The 17,831-nt window shown below is 42.1% G+C and overlaps 1 protein-coding gene across 2 annotated transcripts in view; it reads right to left on the bottom strand.

Moving 5' to 3' along the window:
• Positions 1-17,831, bottom strand: part of adamts9 (ADAM metallopeptidase with thrombospondin type 1 motif, 9) — a 43,367-nt gene that overhangs the window by 8,967 nt on the left and 16,569 nt on the right. The window contains exons 21-30 of one of the 2 annotated variants that reach the window (XM_080892407.1): positions 17,642-17,806; positions 16,693-16,854; positions 15,308-15,427; positions 11,491-11,598; positions 11,224-11,391; positions 9,427-9,669; positions 8,384-8,545; positions 8,073-8,249; positions 3,644-3,814; positions 1,946-2,122 (exon numbers count right to left, since the gene is read on the bottom strand). In XM_080892407.1, the coding sequence (XP_080748533.1) occupies positions 1,946-2,122; positions 3,644-3,814; positions 8,073-8,249; positions 8,384-8,545; positions 9,427-9,669; positions 11,224-11,391; positions 11,491-11,598; positions 15,308-15,427; positions 16,693-16,854; positions 17,642-17,806 (1,653 nt within the window). Of the gene's footprint in view, positions 1-1,945; positions 2,123-3,643; positions 3,815-5,668; positions 8,250-8,383; positions 8,546-9,426; positions 9,670-11,223; positions 11,392-11,490; positions 11,599-15,307; positions 15,428-16,692; positions 16,855-17,641; positions 17,807-17,831 lie in introns of those variants that run through there. The other variant, XM_080892408.1, reaches the window with a different exon arrangement.

Here is a 17,831-nt window from a genome sequence, read left to right as displayed (position 1 = left end):
GCCAAATTAAAGTTGCAATATACAATGCACACACAGCAAGGAAGCTCCAGTTCAAGCAAAGCATGCATTCAGTCATTAAGCACTGCTTTGGGCTATACAGATGTTAAGAAAAACACAGTGCTCACATCCCGTGCCAACAGCATGTCTGATCATAGATGAAGTTTCAACACCTAGACCCTTGGCCCAAAAAAAGAGCTTTTTTCTTACTGTCAGACAACAATCATCTTCTTATTTTGAAAGTAAAACTTGAAGCATGGTACCCATTCATCCCATTCTTTTATAACAGCCCATTAGATCAGACCTAATATAAATTATGTATATTTTCTAAACAGAGCTGCTTTAGCGCAGATCAGCAGCACAGCTTAATATATCTCTGAGGAGATTTGTGGTATACAAGGCTGGAAAGAGAGACAGATATCTATGATCAGGGTGTAACAATCTAATAGTAAGTGCAGAATTGCGTGATCAGCCCCTGACCTATACTAGATAAATTTCCATTTCAAAGATTGGAAAAGCAAAATGGGCACAATAAAAACCAGTTAGCACCATTTCGTGCCATTGCACAAGTCACCGTGGCAAGTATTAAAAGCATAAGAGCAGCAGAATGAGGTGACTGGGATTAATTTGTTGGTTTTTTTTAATCATGTACTGTAATAATGCCTTGTAAAGGGGCTTATGTGCTGGTTCAGATATTACAACACTCAAGTTTGCAAGAGTCATAAAGATTTATCAAAGGTCCAGAAAGGCTTCCACATGTGTCAGAAACACTCAGCAGTCAACCAGCAGGTCTTTTTTATCTTTAACTTTGTCAAACAACCGAATTACCTTAATCTGTCATAGCGAGTTGTGCTGTCCTGAGAGGTACTCAGGTTTTAGGTAGCCAAAGATACTATATTTCATTCTGAGATGTACCGGAACAGGATACTGTGTCCTGTCCTTGTAAGAAATACTGCCTGTGTGAGATGTAACTATCTTATGCGTGGGTACAGTGTAAGTGTCTAAAACACGGTAATACTTCCTAGTTGAAATGTTTTAACTGCCTCCAGCTGTTAAATGGGACACCCAGGCAGGGACCCCCGAGCACTTCTGCAGAGTGATTGGACTCTTCTTTCAGAAAGGCATTTCATGTTGTTTAGTGACGCACATTCACCATCACATTAGCAAAGTGAAGAAGGAGCTCCTGGTGCATTTCCCGTTCTAATAAACAGCAAACATGTGCAGACTCTATCCTGCAGAAAATAGCTGATCATTACTTTGCACCAAATAAAAATGGTTAATATTAAAGGGACAGCTCACCCCAAAATCATTTAGTTATTTTTTCTCTGTTGCTCTTCATCTATCCAAACTGACCGAAGCAGAGAAGGAAGAAAATAGTTCCTAAATAAAAGCTTACAGCAAAAGTTGATTTTTTTTTTATATCCAAAAGAAAGGTAACATTTCCACCCTGGAGATCTCCAACTCCATCTCTTAGCAGTAAAGAGTACATTTCCCTCCTGGCACTAATAATGGGGCAAGTAACAGGCAGATCTGTGTAAATGAGAATCATTACAACTCACTGAATTCTCAACCAATTTTCAAGCGCTTTTGTTTGAGTATAGATTAGAATAACCATCTGACTGGTTATTGGATCCTCAGTGCCAATTAACAGTTTTGCCAAACTGAATACTTTTTGCGTCGTCTTTGAGTTTAAGTAAATAGACTAATTCGCTAATGAGAGGAACTTGAGTTATTTTGGGGTAGGGGAAAAAAGGGGATTGCCTGATTTTCATCTGCCTCTTCTGCTCCCCTCCCCTTTGGCCTCCTGACAGGCAGCTGTGCCTCCTACAGAAGCAGAGACTCTCATCCTTGCCCAGATATGTCAGAGCAAATTCATCCGCGGCACTAGAACTACTTGTTTAAGCATGCAGATTACAGTGTTTGTTTGTGCAGACTTCTACTGGCTTACCGGTTGCCAGTCCTCCTCTCTCCACCGGTAGCGAGAGGGACAGTCGGTGACCCGGCAGCTCTGGCTGGACGCTGGTCGGGAGCGCTGGGGACAGCCGGTCTCCTGCGAGCTCCGTTGGTCTTCAAACTGGCAGAACACCTCCCGCTGCTGGATGCCATCGCCGCAGGACGCTGAACACTAAAGACAGGGCAGGTAAGAGCTTTGCAATGAAATCATTCAATCTGTGTTAGTAGTTATCCATTGTAATATATTTTTATATAGAAGACTCATAACTGATTTAGTCTAAAGTATTTATTTATGGGGAATGCTTTTGCCAAAATGACTATGTTATTCATTTGTAATGTCAGGTAGATGCTTTTATAACAATGATAATAAAAGACTATGCAAATTACATTTTAATGATAAAAGCAACCAAGCGTCTGTGTAAACGTTCAAGCTGTATCAGATCAATGCCAGTTCTACAGATATGTAAAGAATCAAAGTTGAAGTCTGGAAAGTGGTTTGGCACATCTGTGTTTAATCTAGAGCAGCATGTTTGAAATGAAAGCGTGTCCTTTCTGCTGACATACAGAGCACATCGTGTCGAGGGTAAAATGAATGAGACTGGGAGGTGGGGGGATGCCTGTCGTTTTCTGCCCTTAACCTTAACTGAAACGTAAAACAACTGTCTTATTTTGACTGTTTGAGATATATTTGTAAGACGATATCTTACACTAACCAATTTTTGTCTCCTTTCAGACAGACCGCACTTCACTGATATAAATGTAATGCTCCTGGATCACATAACACCTATGTAATAACAGATGATTTAGAGACAAATAAAGTGATGGAGGTGTAAGGCAGTTTGTGTTCTGGAGCTCAACCTATAAAGATGCATCTACTACAGGCATATTTATGTGTCCATTTATTTGTAACTCAGTGAAGCAGCTGAACTTTGAGGCACTCCAGTGTGCTGTGCTGTGCTTGACTAAGAGCCTCGAGTGGAGTATCATTTTCTCCTTGCGTCATGCTCCACAGCTGTTTAGAGGGGGACGCACATCCTCTCTGACATGTAAGATGTTTCTGTGTGCTCAGTCCACTCCTATTGAGAGAAAAGGTGTTGAAAGGCAACGACCAGGTGCACTTTGTTGAGTTTGTTTGGCGTGATGATGCGAGTGTATTGCCTCGAGTAGCACATTCAAAAGACCAACATGTGGTTCCCATTGGTGAGGCAAAAAATAAAATTTAAAAAAAGAAAAAGAAGGGAAAGAGGGCATGGAAGAAAACGTGGGAGAGGGGATGAATGGAGACAGAGAGGAGAGGAAGTTGAGGACCACAGAAAAAGAAGCTATAGAGATGAAAGGGGTAGATTTACACTGGCTCTAATTCAAATACAAAGGAAGGGGTGCACATCCATCCTGCTGCCCAACTTGGTGGACGGCGGTACCGTAGCACCAGCGTACACCACCTCAGACTCTGGCTCCACCCTGGCAAACCACCATGTGATGTTTAAAAGCAATCACGCCTCAGTTAGTGGCTTAGCATTGTCCATGAAGGCAGTCAGGTTCAGCTGTGGCCTGTTTCACACATATGGATATACTTGCCTGTTAGCCTGTAAGTATTAAAGTGGGGCTACGAGAGAGAAACAAATCCAACATGTCTGGCACCGTGAGAACAAATAGCTGAGAAGTGTTTAATGGCTGGGTCAGAGAGTCCTACCTCCCCCCAGTTGCCAGTTTTCCACTTAGGACATCGTCCACCTCTGCAGCGGCGCCGCTCGCTGGGTTTGGACGACGCGTGCTGGCAGTACTCCTCTGGGACAGGACGTCCTGACCGGGTCACACAGCTCACTTTGCGGGATTTGAAGCCTCTTCCACAGGAGGCTGAGCACTGCAAGATGGAAATAAGGAGGCCAATAAGAAGCAGAAGTATGTTTTAACCTAAAGCAGAAAGCGTAAAAAGTGACACATTTCAAAACAATGAAACTCAGATTAATAATTTCCTTTTTATTGTTTTTATTGAGGGGGTATTTTGTTGATATCAAGTTTAACTGTAATTGATTATTCAGCATTAAAAATTGGATTTAATAAACAAGAAATGAAGAAAAAATCTCATTAGTATTTGTGAACTCGTGGGCCCTATTTGTCACTCACAAAAAAAGGAGGTGAGACCCGATTACATGGGGAGAGGTGGTCCAATGGTAAAGCGTGCCTGATCATCCCGGCAGCAGTTTGTTTCACCTCCGGGTTCACCGCGTTACTGAAAAGCTAACTCAGTGTGACAGGCAGACTCACACACACACAGCAGCACTAAGGGAGGAGTGAGTTGGGCTGGACTGTGCTTGGATAATCAAAGGGGGCGTTGCATGTGGGGATGGATGGGAAGCGACAGGCTCAGAGTTGAACGAGTACGTGGCCCAGCATGTGGCTCTGTCCTGATCAGCAAGGGACTGTACCAGACAGGAACAAGCTGTGACCCCTCGCCTCATTCAACGAGGTGAAAAGGTAGGAAGCCTTGTAAAAGGAGGGACGACTAAAGTGCTTGTTCCCCTTTATAAACGCAGGCATGCCAGTGCATTTTGTAATGTACTTAATTTATCGTAATTGTCTTGCAGGTAAATTGTTTATACAATCAATAAAGACAAACGTGAGTCATATCGACACAGTGTGGTTATTTTAAGGAGACATATTACTATTATAGCATATATTACTATTTTTCATATATTGGTGTAAAATAACTGACAGTGCTGATGTCTTCTCAGCTATGTTTATACGATTTCCACCCATGAAATTTAGTGGCAGATCTTTGGTCTACACACTGTGGAATGGCATCTATCTGCCCTCCACCAATGTCACATTATTTTGTTTGGCTTTTGTCTTTTATTTCATTTTTCTAAATCTAGATCACGAGTAATTTCCCACAAGTCTGTCTGTGCTGAAGGGATGAATCAGGATGGGGCCCCTCACTAGATCAAATGTGACCTTTGACCTGCCAATGCACCACTGAATAGTCTTGCTGACGCCACCTTTTATTCAAGTCACTGTCAAAGGCCCCCACAATGGTCCACTGTCATTAACCCGCATTAGACCAGAGCAGAGGGGCCTGCCAGAAAGGGGGCAAAGGGCGCTAGCAACTCCATAGCCGAGCTTCCCCGAAAAAGCCTCAGCGTGCATTAAGAGTGAATGAGCACAGTAAATGCAATGGGAAGTACACTGAGGCATTGTCCCGCAGGACTGAGATTTACCTTAATGGAAACAGCTTTGAACTCTTGACACATGGTGAGAACATACTCGCTGACAGAGGTCATCAGAAGCCCTGAGCGCATAAAACAACAAGGGTAACGCTCGTGAAAAGAGGACTTCTTTATAACCTATTTGCAAGCGTTCTTTTCTCATTTTTTAACCTAAAGCACTAAACAATAAAAGCCACTTCCTTTGCATGAACACACTGCAATTATCAAAAAGCTTGGGCTGGTGAAATCCTAATATGGGGGTTAGCAGCAGGAGTATAGTGTTGCAAGCACTGATGCTATTAGCATTAATGAATGTTGCTAAAGGCTGGCGCAGGGATCAGTTACTGCAATTTCAGCATTTCATTTATTTTTAAAGCCAGTCAGTGCAAATCACCAGCAAGTTTTAAGTCGTGTCTTTCCCTCAATTTAAAGCGACCTCGGTGTGGTCGCTGTATGTGATGTAAACCTTTTTATTCAGGCAAGAATGAAAAAAAGCCTTCGATAGTACCTCTACTTCACTTTAATTGTAACCTTTTCTGCAAATGAACAGAAATCCAACAAATCTGTAAAAAAAAATTAAATATTGACATAACATTATAATGAATGAACAATAAATACAAGTAATTACATAAATATACAGAAATATTCTTGAAACATAGACTAATACTGCCATTTGTGAATAAGAGACATACATTATACTTATTTCAAGAGCCTGTTGATATAGTGTTTGTGTTATACTGCTATTCTGCGACAAGAGGTTGACTGCTTAGACTGACAAATGAAACTGGAGGGGATTATGATACAATTCACTATTGTGTTCCACTTTCACTGATTCAACCTAGATTTGGTTTTGTGCTGCCTTACAGTCACACGTGGGAGTCATTACAAGTAAAAGTTCTCATTAGTAAATGACGTGTGGTAAAAATGTACTCACTGCTGTGTTAACAGGCCCTTAAAATAAGGTGTGATGTTGGTACAGACATTTATGACCAAGAGAAGTCAACTGGGTGGGCTTCAGGCAAAGTTGACCCTAACCACAGATTCTGGATCAGTTTGAACCGTCCTCACAGTAATGTTAAGCGTTACGGGGCAGGAGATGACACGCGCTACAGATCTGTGTTTAGGGCCAGCATCTGCGCAGGGTAGCATCGATAACTCATGCTTAATCTTAGCCAGCCAAAATCCCTCCAGTGCAAGGGAGAGCAAGATACGGCAGGGGGGGCAATCATAACAGAGACTGAGGTAGACACATTAGGTTGGCTCAGAGTAAGAGCTCTGAATACAAAACACCATTAACTTCCCCTGTGGTCACAGGTATTACATGTTTCAAAGCATGACATTTAACAGCCCGTTCTCTTAAAGTTGAGACAGTCAAAGACAATTCAAACATTATTTCATCAGATCTGTGATACACTTTGCATTTAGCTGATCAATCAGATCAGTGCAAACTGCTCATGGAAAAAAAAAAAAGTACAGAAGAGGCAACGTGCCACAATAAACACCTAACCAACCAAAAAAATTTAAAGGTTCTCTTTTTGAAAAAATATTTATATCTCATATCTCCCTTGTTTGGAAAAAGCACCACTGTTATGCAGGTCATCATTGTTTAATGGCTAGTTGAGTTGTGTTTTGTTCCAAGTGAGGTATTGTTGAGCATAGCATATATAGCAACTCCAAGTACTTACTGTACAAAGCAAACATTAACTAACATAATATAAATACACTCATATTAAGCACCTTTGAAGGATTTAAAACTACTGTTTTGGCCACACTAAGGAATTCTGGGTGCAAACCCAAAACTGGAATACAAAGGCTATCCGGCCTAACTACCACAAACTCGTCGGAAAGAGACACTTTATTTTACAGTGGCAGTACAGCCACTGTTCGCTGGTGTTTACTACTGATACTGGACGTTTCAGGCACTTTTGACTTGACGTATGTCTCCTTCACTGTCATTGTCATTACGGGACAACAGCGTTGTTGCTTTCAGGGGGGTAGATACATAAACTGTAAAATAAAGTGTCTAAATAAGATTAGTAACTTCTCTACATGTGCCTTAAAACAAATTGAATTCCTAATATAATAGCCATTTCATAGATGCATATAGTACAAAGATGTATATATAGTTTACAGCCCATATACAGTCAATATGTAAGGTGGTGCCTTTTACGTTCTTAACAGAACATCGACTATATCATGTAGCACCTCATACGTGGAGATCGTGGGCCATTCTTTGGATAATAAAAGAACAAGGCAGCATATTGTATATTCCTGATATACAAAAACATTCATCAGTATTTGCATATGAACAATGATTGGCTAAATGTGCGAATACAAAGAGCTAAGACACCAAATAAGACACTTTTTTAAAGTTAATACTATTTACAAGAGATAAAAAGGAAAACATCTCTCAATAAATTATCTTTTAAAAACAATATTTTACAAAACTAACTTTGATTGTGATACAACGTAATCCTGAATTATTAAAATAAAAAGAAGAGAAAACTAGTACGAGGCTCAACAACAGTTTTCTAACTACTCATGAAAAAAACTCTTACGGTCACAGCTGTCACTGAAGTATTATTTTTTTGTGTGTCGTACTTTTTTGGCATATTAAGCACATGTTTGCCATTCAAGTGCAACAGAAATGAATCTTTCCAAATGTCTTGAGGAAAAACTGACTGAGCAGTTGCCGGCTGCAGAGAGGGAGCAGTAAGTGGAGGGGGTTAAAGGTAAAAAGCTGGAGAAGCTGGAGTGTGACATCTCCAGTGTAAAAGCACCACAGTCAACCTCCCTCTTTAAAACTGTTTGTGAAAGAGTAAGACTACATGCATTTGAACATATGTGAGGTTAAAAAAACCAACAATAAAAAACGGTTATAGAGTATTTGGTTTTGGGTTTTTTTTATGAGCGTACCGAGGTCCATGGGTCTGTGCTCCAGTGGGGGTTAGACGGGCATGGCTGAGTATTGCACTGCTCACGATCTGGGGGCTTGTCATGGATCTCGCAGCTCAGATCATTGAAACGCTCGCCGTTTGGACGCTGACACACCACCAGCCTTGTCTTTATCCCACCTCCGCATGGCTTCGTGCACTGAGGACGGCACACAGAGAGGTCGCATTTTATAGATGCAAGTTTGTGGATTAAAAAAAAAGGAGCTGACCGCCATGTTTTCATGTCAAAATATGCCTGTCTTATGTGAGACTACTTTAGTGTGTCCTTCTTACCTCTCCCCAGCTGCCATACACCCACTGTGGACATGGCCCCGATTCGCAGGATCTTTGCTCGCTGGGTCGGCTGCGATCTTCACAGCTGTTGGCAGGGTAGCCGTTCTCATCCTGGCACACTACCACACGCCGCTGGAAGCCTCCTGCACATGTGCTGGAGCACTGTTTTTGTGTTTTTTTTAACAGAGATAAGAGGGCACAAAAATAGTTCCTCATTATTCAGGTGTAAAAGAGTTTAGTGGGTATTTTATGCTTCGTTTAAATGCAGCGATTAGCAAACATATTCTCAGCCTCGCGGTAATTAATCAGTGCACATACAGTATGTGTAATATGAGGTGTATATGATGTGAACACAAAGCCCACACAAAATTCTGACAACGCAGAGACGTCACATGCGACATGGCTAAACTTCTCTGCTTCTAAAATAACGTTCTGAGGAAGGAAGCGTGACCAGAAATATCTTAAATCCTTCCCAGAGTTATTTAAAGGTCACGGCTATTTTTTGTCAAAGATTATCAGTAACCCAGTTAAAACAACAAAGAAAAAAAAACTGCAGGAACAATACAGAGAAGGAGCTCAGTGGGACAGGATAGCCTGGGGCATTTAGGTCACAATGTCCTTCGGTGCTATTTCTAAAGATCTCATCCTAAAAAGAATGAAGGGCCTAAAGAACAGAGTCCAACTTTTGAGCTTTTATTCAGGACTGTGTGACATTACACAATGTTTCTTAAACCCTACCCTGCAGCTCCAAAGCACAGATAATATATAGGTACGACTTTGATTTAGGGCGCCTTAAAAGAATAGTCCAAATTATCCTCACTCTGCCCTTGCTGTAAGAAGAGCATAGATCTATATAGGAAGTTTTTATGGTTGATATTTAAGTAGAATTTGAAGATTGTTAGCTTAGATTAGCACAAAGGTAACAAAGTCTGCCAACCTTTTACTTATTGAAGTGATTGGTCCCACAAGATTAATGCAACATCTTAAATATCACACCCCTGAGGTCTGTTGACCAGCATGATGTTGTGTTTAGGAAGCCTCACCGCGCCCCAGGGTCCAGTCCGCCATTGGTGGGATTGGCTACGTGGCAGGTTCCTGGTGCTGGTGTTTGGTGAGGACGGAGGTCGGGAATCACTGGAGCGGGACGGGCACTGAGACATGGCACAGTCCTGCTCTGTGGCAGGACGGTCGTCTGGGTCACACTCACTAGCGTTCACTTCTTGGTCACTGAAGTTGACGCACAGCACTTGTCGCGTCGTCTTTCCCTGGCCACAGGTGACTGAGCACTGACAGCACAAACACATGGAGAGGGTGAAGAAATGAAAAGGAAAGGTAAATGCAAATATACACAAATCCAACTGGCATAAAAAGGAAAGCTGACTTTCTTTGATAGCAGATTCTTGACATTTCTGTTCATTGTGACCTGCTGGTGGTCAAACCAGACTTGATGAACAGAACCATGTCAGATACAAAAAGATGTCATCTTCATGCTACCAAAGAGCTAACCCAGACTTAACCTGGTGTTAAGGTTACAGCAAAACTTACAGTATCACTCTAAATGACCCAAGTAGACATTTTTTAGAAAAATAACACAAGGCAGATCTTCCACCAAATGCTAATGGTGTCTCCAATCTTGCTCCTCCCTAGCAGAGTCCATTCAGTGTCTCGCGTGATCCATTTCACTTATGCAACAGCAGTTCATAAAAAACATGACCTATCCAGAGGTTTACATGACTCTGTCACGATGTTTCATGTTATTACAGATACTGTAACATGGTTCTGCATGCATTAAGTTGATGTATATACTGTGACGCTACATCGAGCTGTACTGTGCTGCAAGCTGCACTGGCTGGAGAGCAGTCACAAAAATCTCTCAGTTTGGATTTTTCTGTAACAGCGAGCCAGAAAAAGATGATTTGCTTTGGGTTTATAAATCTGCCGTTGTCAATCTTCTGTTCGTGTGTGTGTGTAAACATGGGATAGGCCTCTGAAATTTTTAGTGGCCTTGGGATGATTTAGGATATTTATTTTCAGGGGGTCAATGAGTGTCTTTGGCTTGGCAGTACATGTGTGGGTGTGCATGGTTGTGTGCTTGTGTGTGTTGTGTATGTGTATGGTGACCAGACCTGCAGTCTGCCTGAACTGTATCGCTAAGGCTCTGATGAGAAACATCTGTAAACAAAACTGGAGCCCCTCACTACAGCCCCTTGCATCTCCCAGCTCAAGAACTTCATTCCTGATTCCTCTCTCTCTCACACACACACACACACACACACACACACACACACACACACACACACACACACACACACACACACACTCTCTCTCTCCTCCTATAACTTCACTGCAGCCCTCCTCCAGTCTAACATCCACGCATTCCAGCTGCCACCCTGTCTCCACATCCTGGCTGGCTAACACATTAACATCTGCATAGCGTGTGCAGATACTGGTTGTCAGGGTTAAAATGAGTCTACAGTGAACAATGGAGCAAACATGGAGGGGGGAGAAACACATCTGGATGGCAAATATTGATGACACAATGTAGGTTAATCTGTCACTATAAGTAAATAATTATTTTGTCAGCAGAAAAGCTCTTTTCAAATTCAAAAATTCAAATTCAAATTCAAATTTTATTTGTCACGTACACAGTCATACACAGTACGATATGTAGTGAAATGCTTGGACAACTGCTCGTGACCTAAAGAAAACAAAAAAGGAAAGGCTATGAATAAGATAGGAAATAAATATGAAAAATTAAAAAGGGTAAATTTAACTAGGAAGTTCTTAATTATTTGAATTATTTGAGTCAGTCAATCATATACACATGTTGGTCTTCTTACCACTGTCCATTCCAGCACTTTCCACTGTCCACATGCCACGACTGTGCACACTTCCCTTGAAGGAGGCTTTGGTAGGTGGGCGCATGCCGACTCGTCGGCCACGCCGCCCTGGTCGTCACGGCAACTCACATAGCGCATCCGTGTCCCTTTGCCACAGCTGGCGCTACACTGTTTTGCGGGAGAGAAAGATTAAGAAACCGGAAACCAACCAAATGAGAAAAGCAGATAAAAAGTAAAATAAACAAAAAATGTGACAGCACTGCCAACCTGGGTCCAGGAACCAAATCGCCACTGGGTTTTGTGGCCCGGGTGGGAAGGGACTTTGGTCCCTGGGGGAACAGGGTGGCTGCTAGGACACTGGGCTATTTCACAGTCCTGTGGAAGAAGAGACACATACACCCATTCATGCAGTGATTAGCAAAATGAATATACTGTAACAACATCTGTCCCTGACAACAAAATACCATGAATATCAGAGATAGCTTTTCTGACATGGGACAGTCGTGAGCAACTTAAACTATATTCCTTCGGCTCTACGTTTGAGAGTAGTTATGCTTCCCATCGACCCTTTCCCCTCAACTTACCAAAACAACATTAACAGGGTCCGCCCCGTCAGTTCAAACTATGGATTGTGGCAGTAAGCCACTCAGCATAAAGCCCTGATCCCTGTCATAACAGGTCATAGTGGAGTGGTATTCAGGGCTCCAATGCCTATGCTGGCGTGGTTGTAAACTCCACCCCTAATCCACCCCCTTGTCCCGCACCTTCCGCCTTTCCCTCTTTCCCCTCCATATGCCCTCTGGTGCCCTCTGACCCCGTGTCTTTAGGAATGAGTGCTGGATCAGGTCGCACAGACTTGGGCTACACATTCAGCATGCAGCCTCCAAAAAGAAACAAAGTAACAGGAAGCTCTCCACATGCTTCCTGTTGTACTTGCATTTGCATGCATCAATAGAATATTAACAAATATATACTACAAGAAATCCAAGACATGAACAACCTTGTACTAAAACCTCCCTCCATCTATCAGTCTCTCTCATCCTATGCCCTGGTGCAGGGTGGTGGTGGGACTAGTGGCCTGGTGGCCCACTTCATGGCTGGCTGGTTAGAATCACAACGAGGTGGGGCGACTGCTTCAGGGTCACTGGTCACCGGTCTCTGCTGGTCCAAGCACCGGAATTGCGAGCTGCTGTGACTAGAGGGGGGCCTCATCCTGAGTCTGCATGCTAAGCGCTCTGAAATGGGTTTACGCCATACGCTGACCAAACAAACCTCTCATTCAGTTCAAAATATTGCAAGTTTCTGTCGGGGTTTCTGTGCAAGTTGTGTGCAAAGTTCACCATATACACACACACAAACAATTGGCAAGAAAATTAACCTGGGTGAGTGTCATTTCCCAACATCGTATGATGTAGACTGACATAACCCTCTGTCAGTCTACAACATGGGTAAGTGGAGGAGAAGCACGGCTTTGAACTAGCCTACTTTAAATACTGGTAATTATTTATTTGAAGCATGTCCTCTGTGATATAGCTGTGATTTCTGATTTATTTATGGCTGCCACAAATACAGGATGTTTTGACACAAAACATGCGTGAAAATCAAACTGGGGGTAAATAACTGTGCACTCGTGGTGCTGGAATCATTGGAAAGTTAAGTGGTAACGAGACAGAGAAATTGCAAGGTAGTGCTTCTTCAGGTCCGAAAAAATAATGCTTGTAAGTTGGAAAAAATTAGTTAATACATCCTTCAGTCCAACCACTTTCTAAAACATTCATCCATGGAGGGAACTAACTGGAGCCTATCCCAGCTGCATATCGTAGGAGGCAGCAGGGATAGGCTCTTATGATATGTTTGCTAGATAATAGAAGGTCATCAGTCTATCACAGGGTTAATATGGAAAGACAGACAACCAGTCACCCTCACATTTACATCTAAGGTCAGTTTAGATCATCTCTGTATCATGCATGTCTATGGACTGAGTTAGAAAGCCAAAGTACCTGGAGAAAATGCACAGAAAGGACCCAGCTGGCTGGTGGACTCCAACCCCAAACCATCTTACTGCATTTTTTAAAAGGAGCTTATATTAGTTGATGGTTTCCATAATAAGCAAATTCCCATTGTATGCTGAGGTAAGAGCAGGGTAGGTAAACTTTGCTGTTTTAAGCTGCAGGTTTGGTCAAACAGTGGGCTGATGTTCCTGTCTATGCTTCTATAAGCATAAAGAACTGTTTGTATTTAACCCAGTCTGATTATGTCTGGGAAAGTTGGTTTAGAAATTCAACAAATCTTTTAAAGATTGTGCATTGGGGGTTTGTAAAAATTAGAGATGGACCGATCCGATATTACGTATCGGTATCGGTCCGATACTGACCTAAATTACTGGATCGGATATCGGAGAAAAATAAAAAATGTAATCCGATCCATTAAATATCACGAAAGCACCTCACAAAACTTGCAACACGCCGTAACTCACCTCAGAACGTTAGCACGTCGGAGCAGTATGCATCACGTGATAGAGAGGCTGTGGCATGCGGGACCTGTCGGTGGTCTGGATAGCATGTGGAGCTTCGCTAGCAACCCGGCATTTCATCTCCGACAAAGTTATCCCGAGAGAAGTAAAGCAAGTGTGTAAGTCCATCTCTGAATGTTTGTAAAGCATTCCTGCGTTAAGCTTAACAAGCGACTGCCTCTCCTGCTGCTACTTCAATGGTGAAACTGCTTAACGATCAGCTGATCGGCTTTTCTGTCGCGAGTCCGTGTCTCTAGTTTGCTTTTGGCCCACTTTGCACCAGAAAGAGGAAACCAGCGGCTGAACAACAGCAGCACGTTTAAGCTTGATCAGCTGTTGTTAGAATTTATTTAATATTACTTTCTACTCGAGGTGCAGGGGCGGATCTAGCAAAGTTTAGCCAGGGGGGCCGATAGGGCATTAACAGGGAAAAGGGGGCACAAAGACATACTTTTCTTTCTTATTCTCATTTAAAATGTCTAGCTTTTAATAAATAATTATCTGACACCCAAAGTTTTAATTTGATGTAAAATGAATAGAAGTCAATTACTGTATATAGTAACTATTAAGTCTAATATATATACCCTAGTAAGCTATAGTACTTTTTCCTTTGGGAAGGTACCATCTGTGCAGTCTGCAATTTTGTTGAAGAAAGATATTGAATCTATTTAATATTTCTTGAAAAATAATTGATTTCTGTGCATTTTTTTTCACACTGCATCAAATTAAGGTTGATTACGTCGATTAAGCATCATGAGGTGGAGCGTGAGGGGTGGTTCCCTATTTTTTATTTATTTATTTTTGTTGTTGCTGGGAGTTGGAACCCTATTAGTTAGGTTGCTTAATATTTACGCTAAGTACTCTTTAAAATACCAGAATAGGGAGAATGGTGTAGGTTTAAGTTTATTAGATTGATCAGTATTGCTGAACTATGAAATATTTTTTTTTGCATACAGGTATAACAGAATAGCTTTAGTGTAGTTGTTGTTTTAAACTTGAGTATGAACTTATACAAAATGCAGCAAGATATTTAAAAAACAGTTTTGTTGATTAAAAAACACTATATCGGATTCATATCGGTATCGGCAGATATCCAAATTTATGATATCGGTATCGGTATCGGACATAAAAAAGTGGTATCGTGCCATCTCTAGTAAAAATTACAGAGAAAAACTCGAATTTAGTGCAGTCTCGCAAGTGTTTGTGCATGTCACCTCCTTCTCATGTGCCCCAGGCTTAACGCAATCATTGCTTCTGCCAAACATTTCAAGTGTCAGCTAGATGACACAAGTGAAATTGTTTTCAAGAGAAACATATTAGGGATTCTGTCTCAGAGTTTTGTCTTTATGGTGGGATAGTGAGGCTGGTAAACTTCCCTCTGCATTTGGAGCAGGCGGGACAGCTTTTATTGAGACCAGGTGGAAATGAAATGCCAGGTTTTTTGTGTACATTTTCAGTACAAGCGTGCATCTTCTTCCTTCACACTCAACCACGGAGCAAAAAAAATGCTCTCAGAGTGAGGAGATGATAAGCAGATTGTGGGGGAAAAGAAAGGACGATAAGACCTCTTACCTGGGTGTCAGTGGGTCGCGTGGCTGCGTTACATTCGGTGTCGTCCATGACGGCACCATAAGAGCCCACCACGCACTTCACTGCTCGCATCTGGTAGCCTGGCCCACAAGAGGTAGTGCACTGGGTTCAAAGAGAGAAAAAAGAAACAAAGGAGGCGTGATGGGAAAACATTTGCAACAGTCAGCCAAAAAGAAAACTGAGAAAAAGACAAGAAAGGCAAGCAAAAAACAGATGTTTTGTTGGAGCCACCAGAGCAACCCCTGCACACATGAGTATATAGAGCATATAGAAAAAATGTTAGCTCACTTTAGAAAAAGGTCTTCTAACAAAAATCATACATGAGGATATTCATATACATTGGACTGGCCGCTTTCCCACTGCAGCTCAGTCAGAGGGTACTATCCCGCGCTTTCTTCTGGCTCACTGCCTTCAGTGAAACGGGGTCAAACTTGTGTGGCGGCAACTTCAGCTACCATTTGATCATGCTTCATTAAACCACTTCAAATATACCTTAAAATGTGCACATCCTCTGACGAGGGGCACAAAATAGCTCGCATTTTTGGGTGTTCTGTTCTGCACACGTACACAAATGAGAATGGGTGCGCACACAGATATATAACGGGCTTTCTGGGAACACTGCTATGAAGACTGTCCATTGCTTTTGTATCTTCATTTTCATGACATGTCCTGTGACTCTAAACAGCAGAGAGTTCAGTGCTAAATAACGAGCGTAGCTTGTCTGTGTATCCACCCGATGATTTACATTAGAGACCAATTCATCAGAGAAGTAATAGCAAATTTCTCTTGCTGAGCTGTGACCCATCAACTGGGTAGACTTTCATATTGCATGTATGCAAGTATGAAAGCAGTGGCTCTAAATCTATATATACAGCATACTCTTTTAAATGCCTTGGAAAAAAAGATCTGCTATAGAACTATAAAAATTATTCAACCAAACTGATTGATTAAAGATAGATTATGTCTTCTTTAAATGAAAAGATTTACTCATGTCAGTATGCAAATAAAATTTTCCATTTTACATGGAACCCTTGAGATAGATAGAACCAACCACAGTCAGTTACCATATCTTCCTTTATATTTAGCTCGTCTTTTTTCCTGTCTGCCGTCCCTCACTACCAACCAGTTGTGGCAGATGGCCGCCCCTCACTGAGCCTGGTCCTGTCGGAGGGTCTTTTTTTCCTGTTAAAAGGGAGTTTTTCCTTCCCAGTGTCGCCAAGTGCTTGCTCATAGGGAGTCGTCTGATTGTTGGGGTTTACTTTCTATAATGACCTGATAAATGACCCGACTTCTTACAGCTTTGAACAAAAACAATCGAGCACTGTGTACTGAATGCTGCACAAATCATAAATACAGGGGTGACTCACCTGTCCCCAAGGTCCAACCTGCCAAGCGGCACACTCCTGCTGTTGGCACGTCTGCACTGACTCAGGTTTAGACGACCCACAAAAGCGATCATGTAGACGGTCCTCACCAAACTGACACCACGTCTGGCGATGCTTGTAGCCTTTACCACATGTCACAAGGCACTAAAAAAATAAATAAATAAATGTTACAGGTTATAACGCCATGAATTGCGTACATAGTTAATCGCTAAATTAGTACAAGAAATGAGCAGTTACAAGTATTCAGATTCATGATAGAGGAAGTTCTCTTGGTTTTATGTAAAGCAGTATATGCACATTAGAAAGCCCCTAGCCGCAAAAACAAAAAAAGTGTGAGTGTGTTTATTTATGTGCGAGTACAGTCCATATGTATATATTACAGCATACGGGTTCTGGCAACACCACACGGGAGATCTGAAAAATTCCCGGAATGCAGCCCACAGCTTTGCAAGCTCCTTGCTCTATGATGTGTAAACTGTGCAGCAGTTTAAGAACGATTTCACCCTGCAATCACCTCTTACCCAACACTCATTTGGAGTGGAAGGAGGGGAGTAACTCTCCTAAAGCTGAGACATTCACAATCAGCACTGGGATTTGACATTTGACCCAGATCACCGCTGCTTTAATACTCCAGCATTTACAAAGAAGTCTGTTATTCTTTACGTTGAGTAGCCCTAGACACATACTCGTCTAAAAATCTCACAAACAAATCACTGAGCGAGTTGAAAACCTGCACAGAAACACAAAAACACATACATCTGCAGCTTGAAAAGGTGTCCACTTTAACTACTTAGGTAAAAGTCTTATTTTCTTCACTTGAAACTGTCGGCCCCAGAGCAAGCCACCAAAGGTGCAGAGAGTGCAGCGCACATACCCCTGGGGTCTTATTTTCTTCTAAACGCAAAGACAATACAGTAATTGCTAAACTGACCTCAGACCAGTCTCCAGTCTTCCACTGCGGACAGAGGAATTCATTGCAGGGTTGGACGGTCAGCTTGTCCCTTTGACTGCATTTGCTCTCATCGCCACCAGCCTCAGCTGCCTTTCGACACACTGCCCCTCGACGGCGGGTTCCTCCACCGCAGCTCTTGGAGCACTGCAGCACAAACATTTGAGCATCA

This window comes from Rhamphochromis sp. 'chilingali' (assembly GCF_963969265.1).
Source record: "Rhamphochromis sp. 'chilingali' genome assembly, chromosome: 9".
Lineage (NCBI taxonomy): Eukaryota > Metazoa > Chordata > Actinopteri > Cichliformes > Cichlidae > Rhamphochromis > Rhamphochromis sp. 'chilingali'.
The sequence above is the reverse complement of the archived record's forward strand: the minus strand, read 5'-3'. Positions and strand labels throughout refer to the sequence as shown.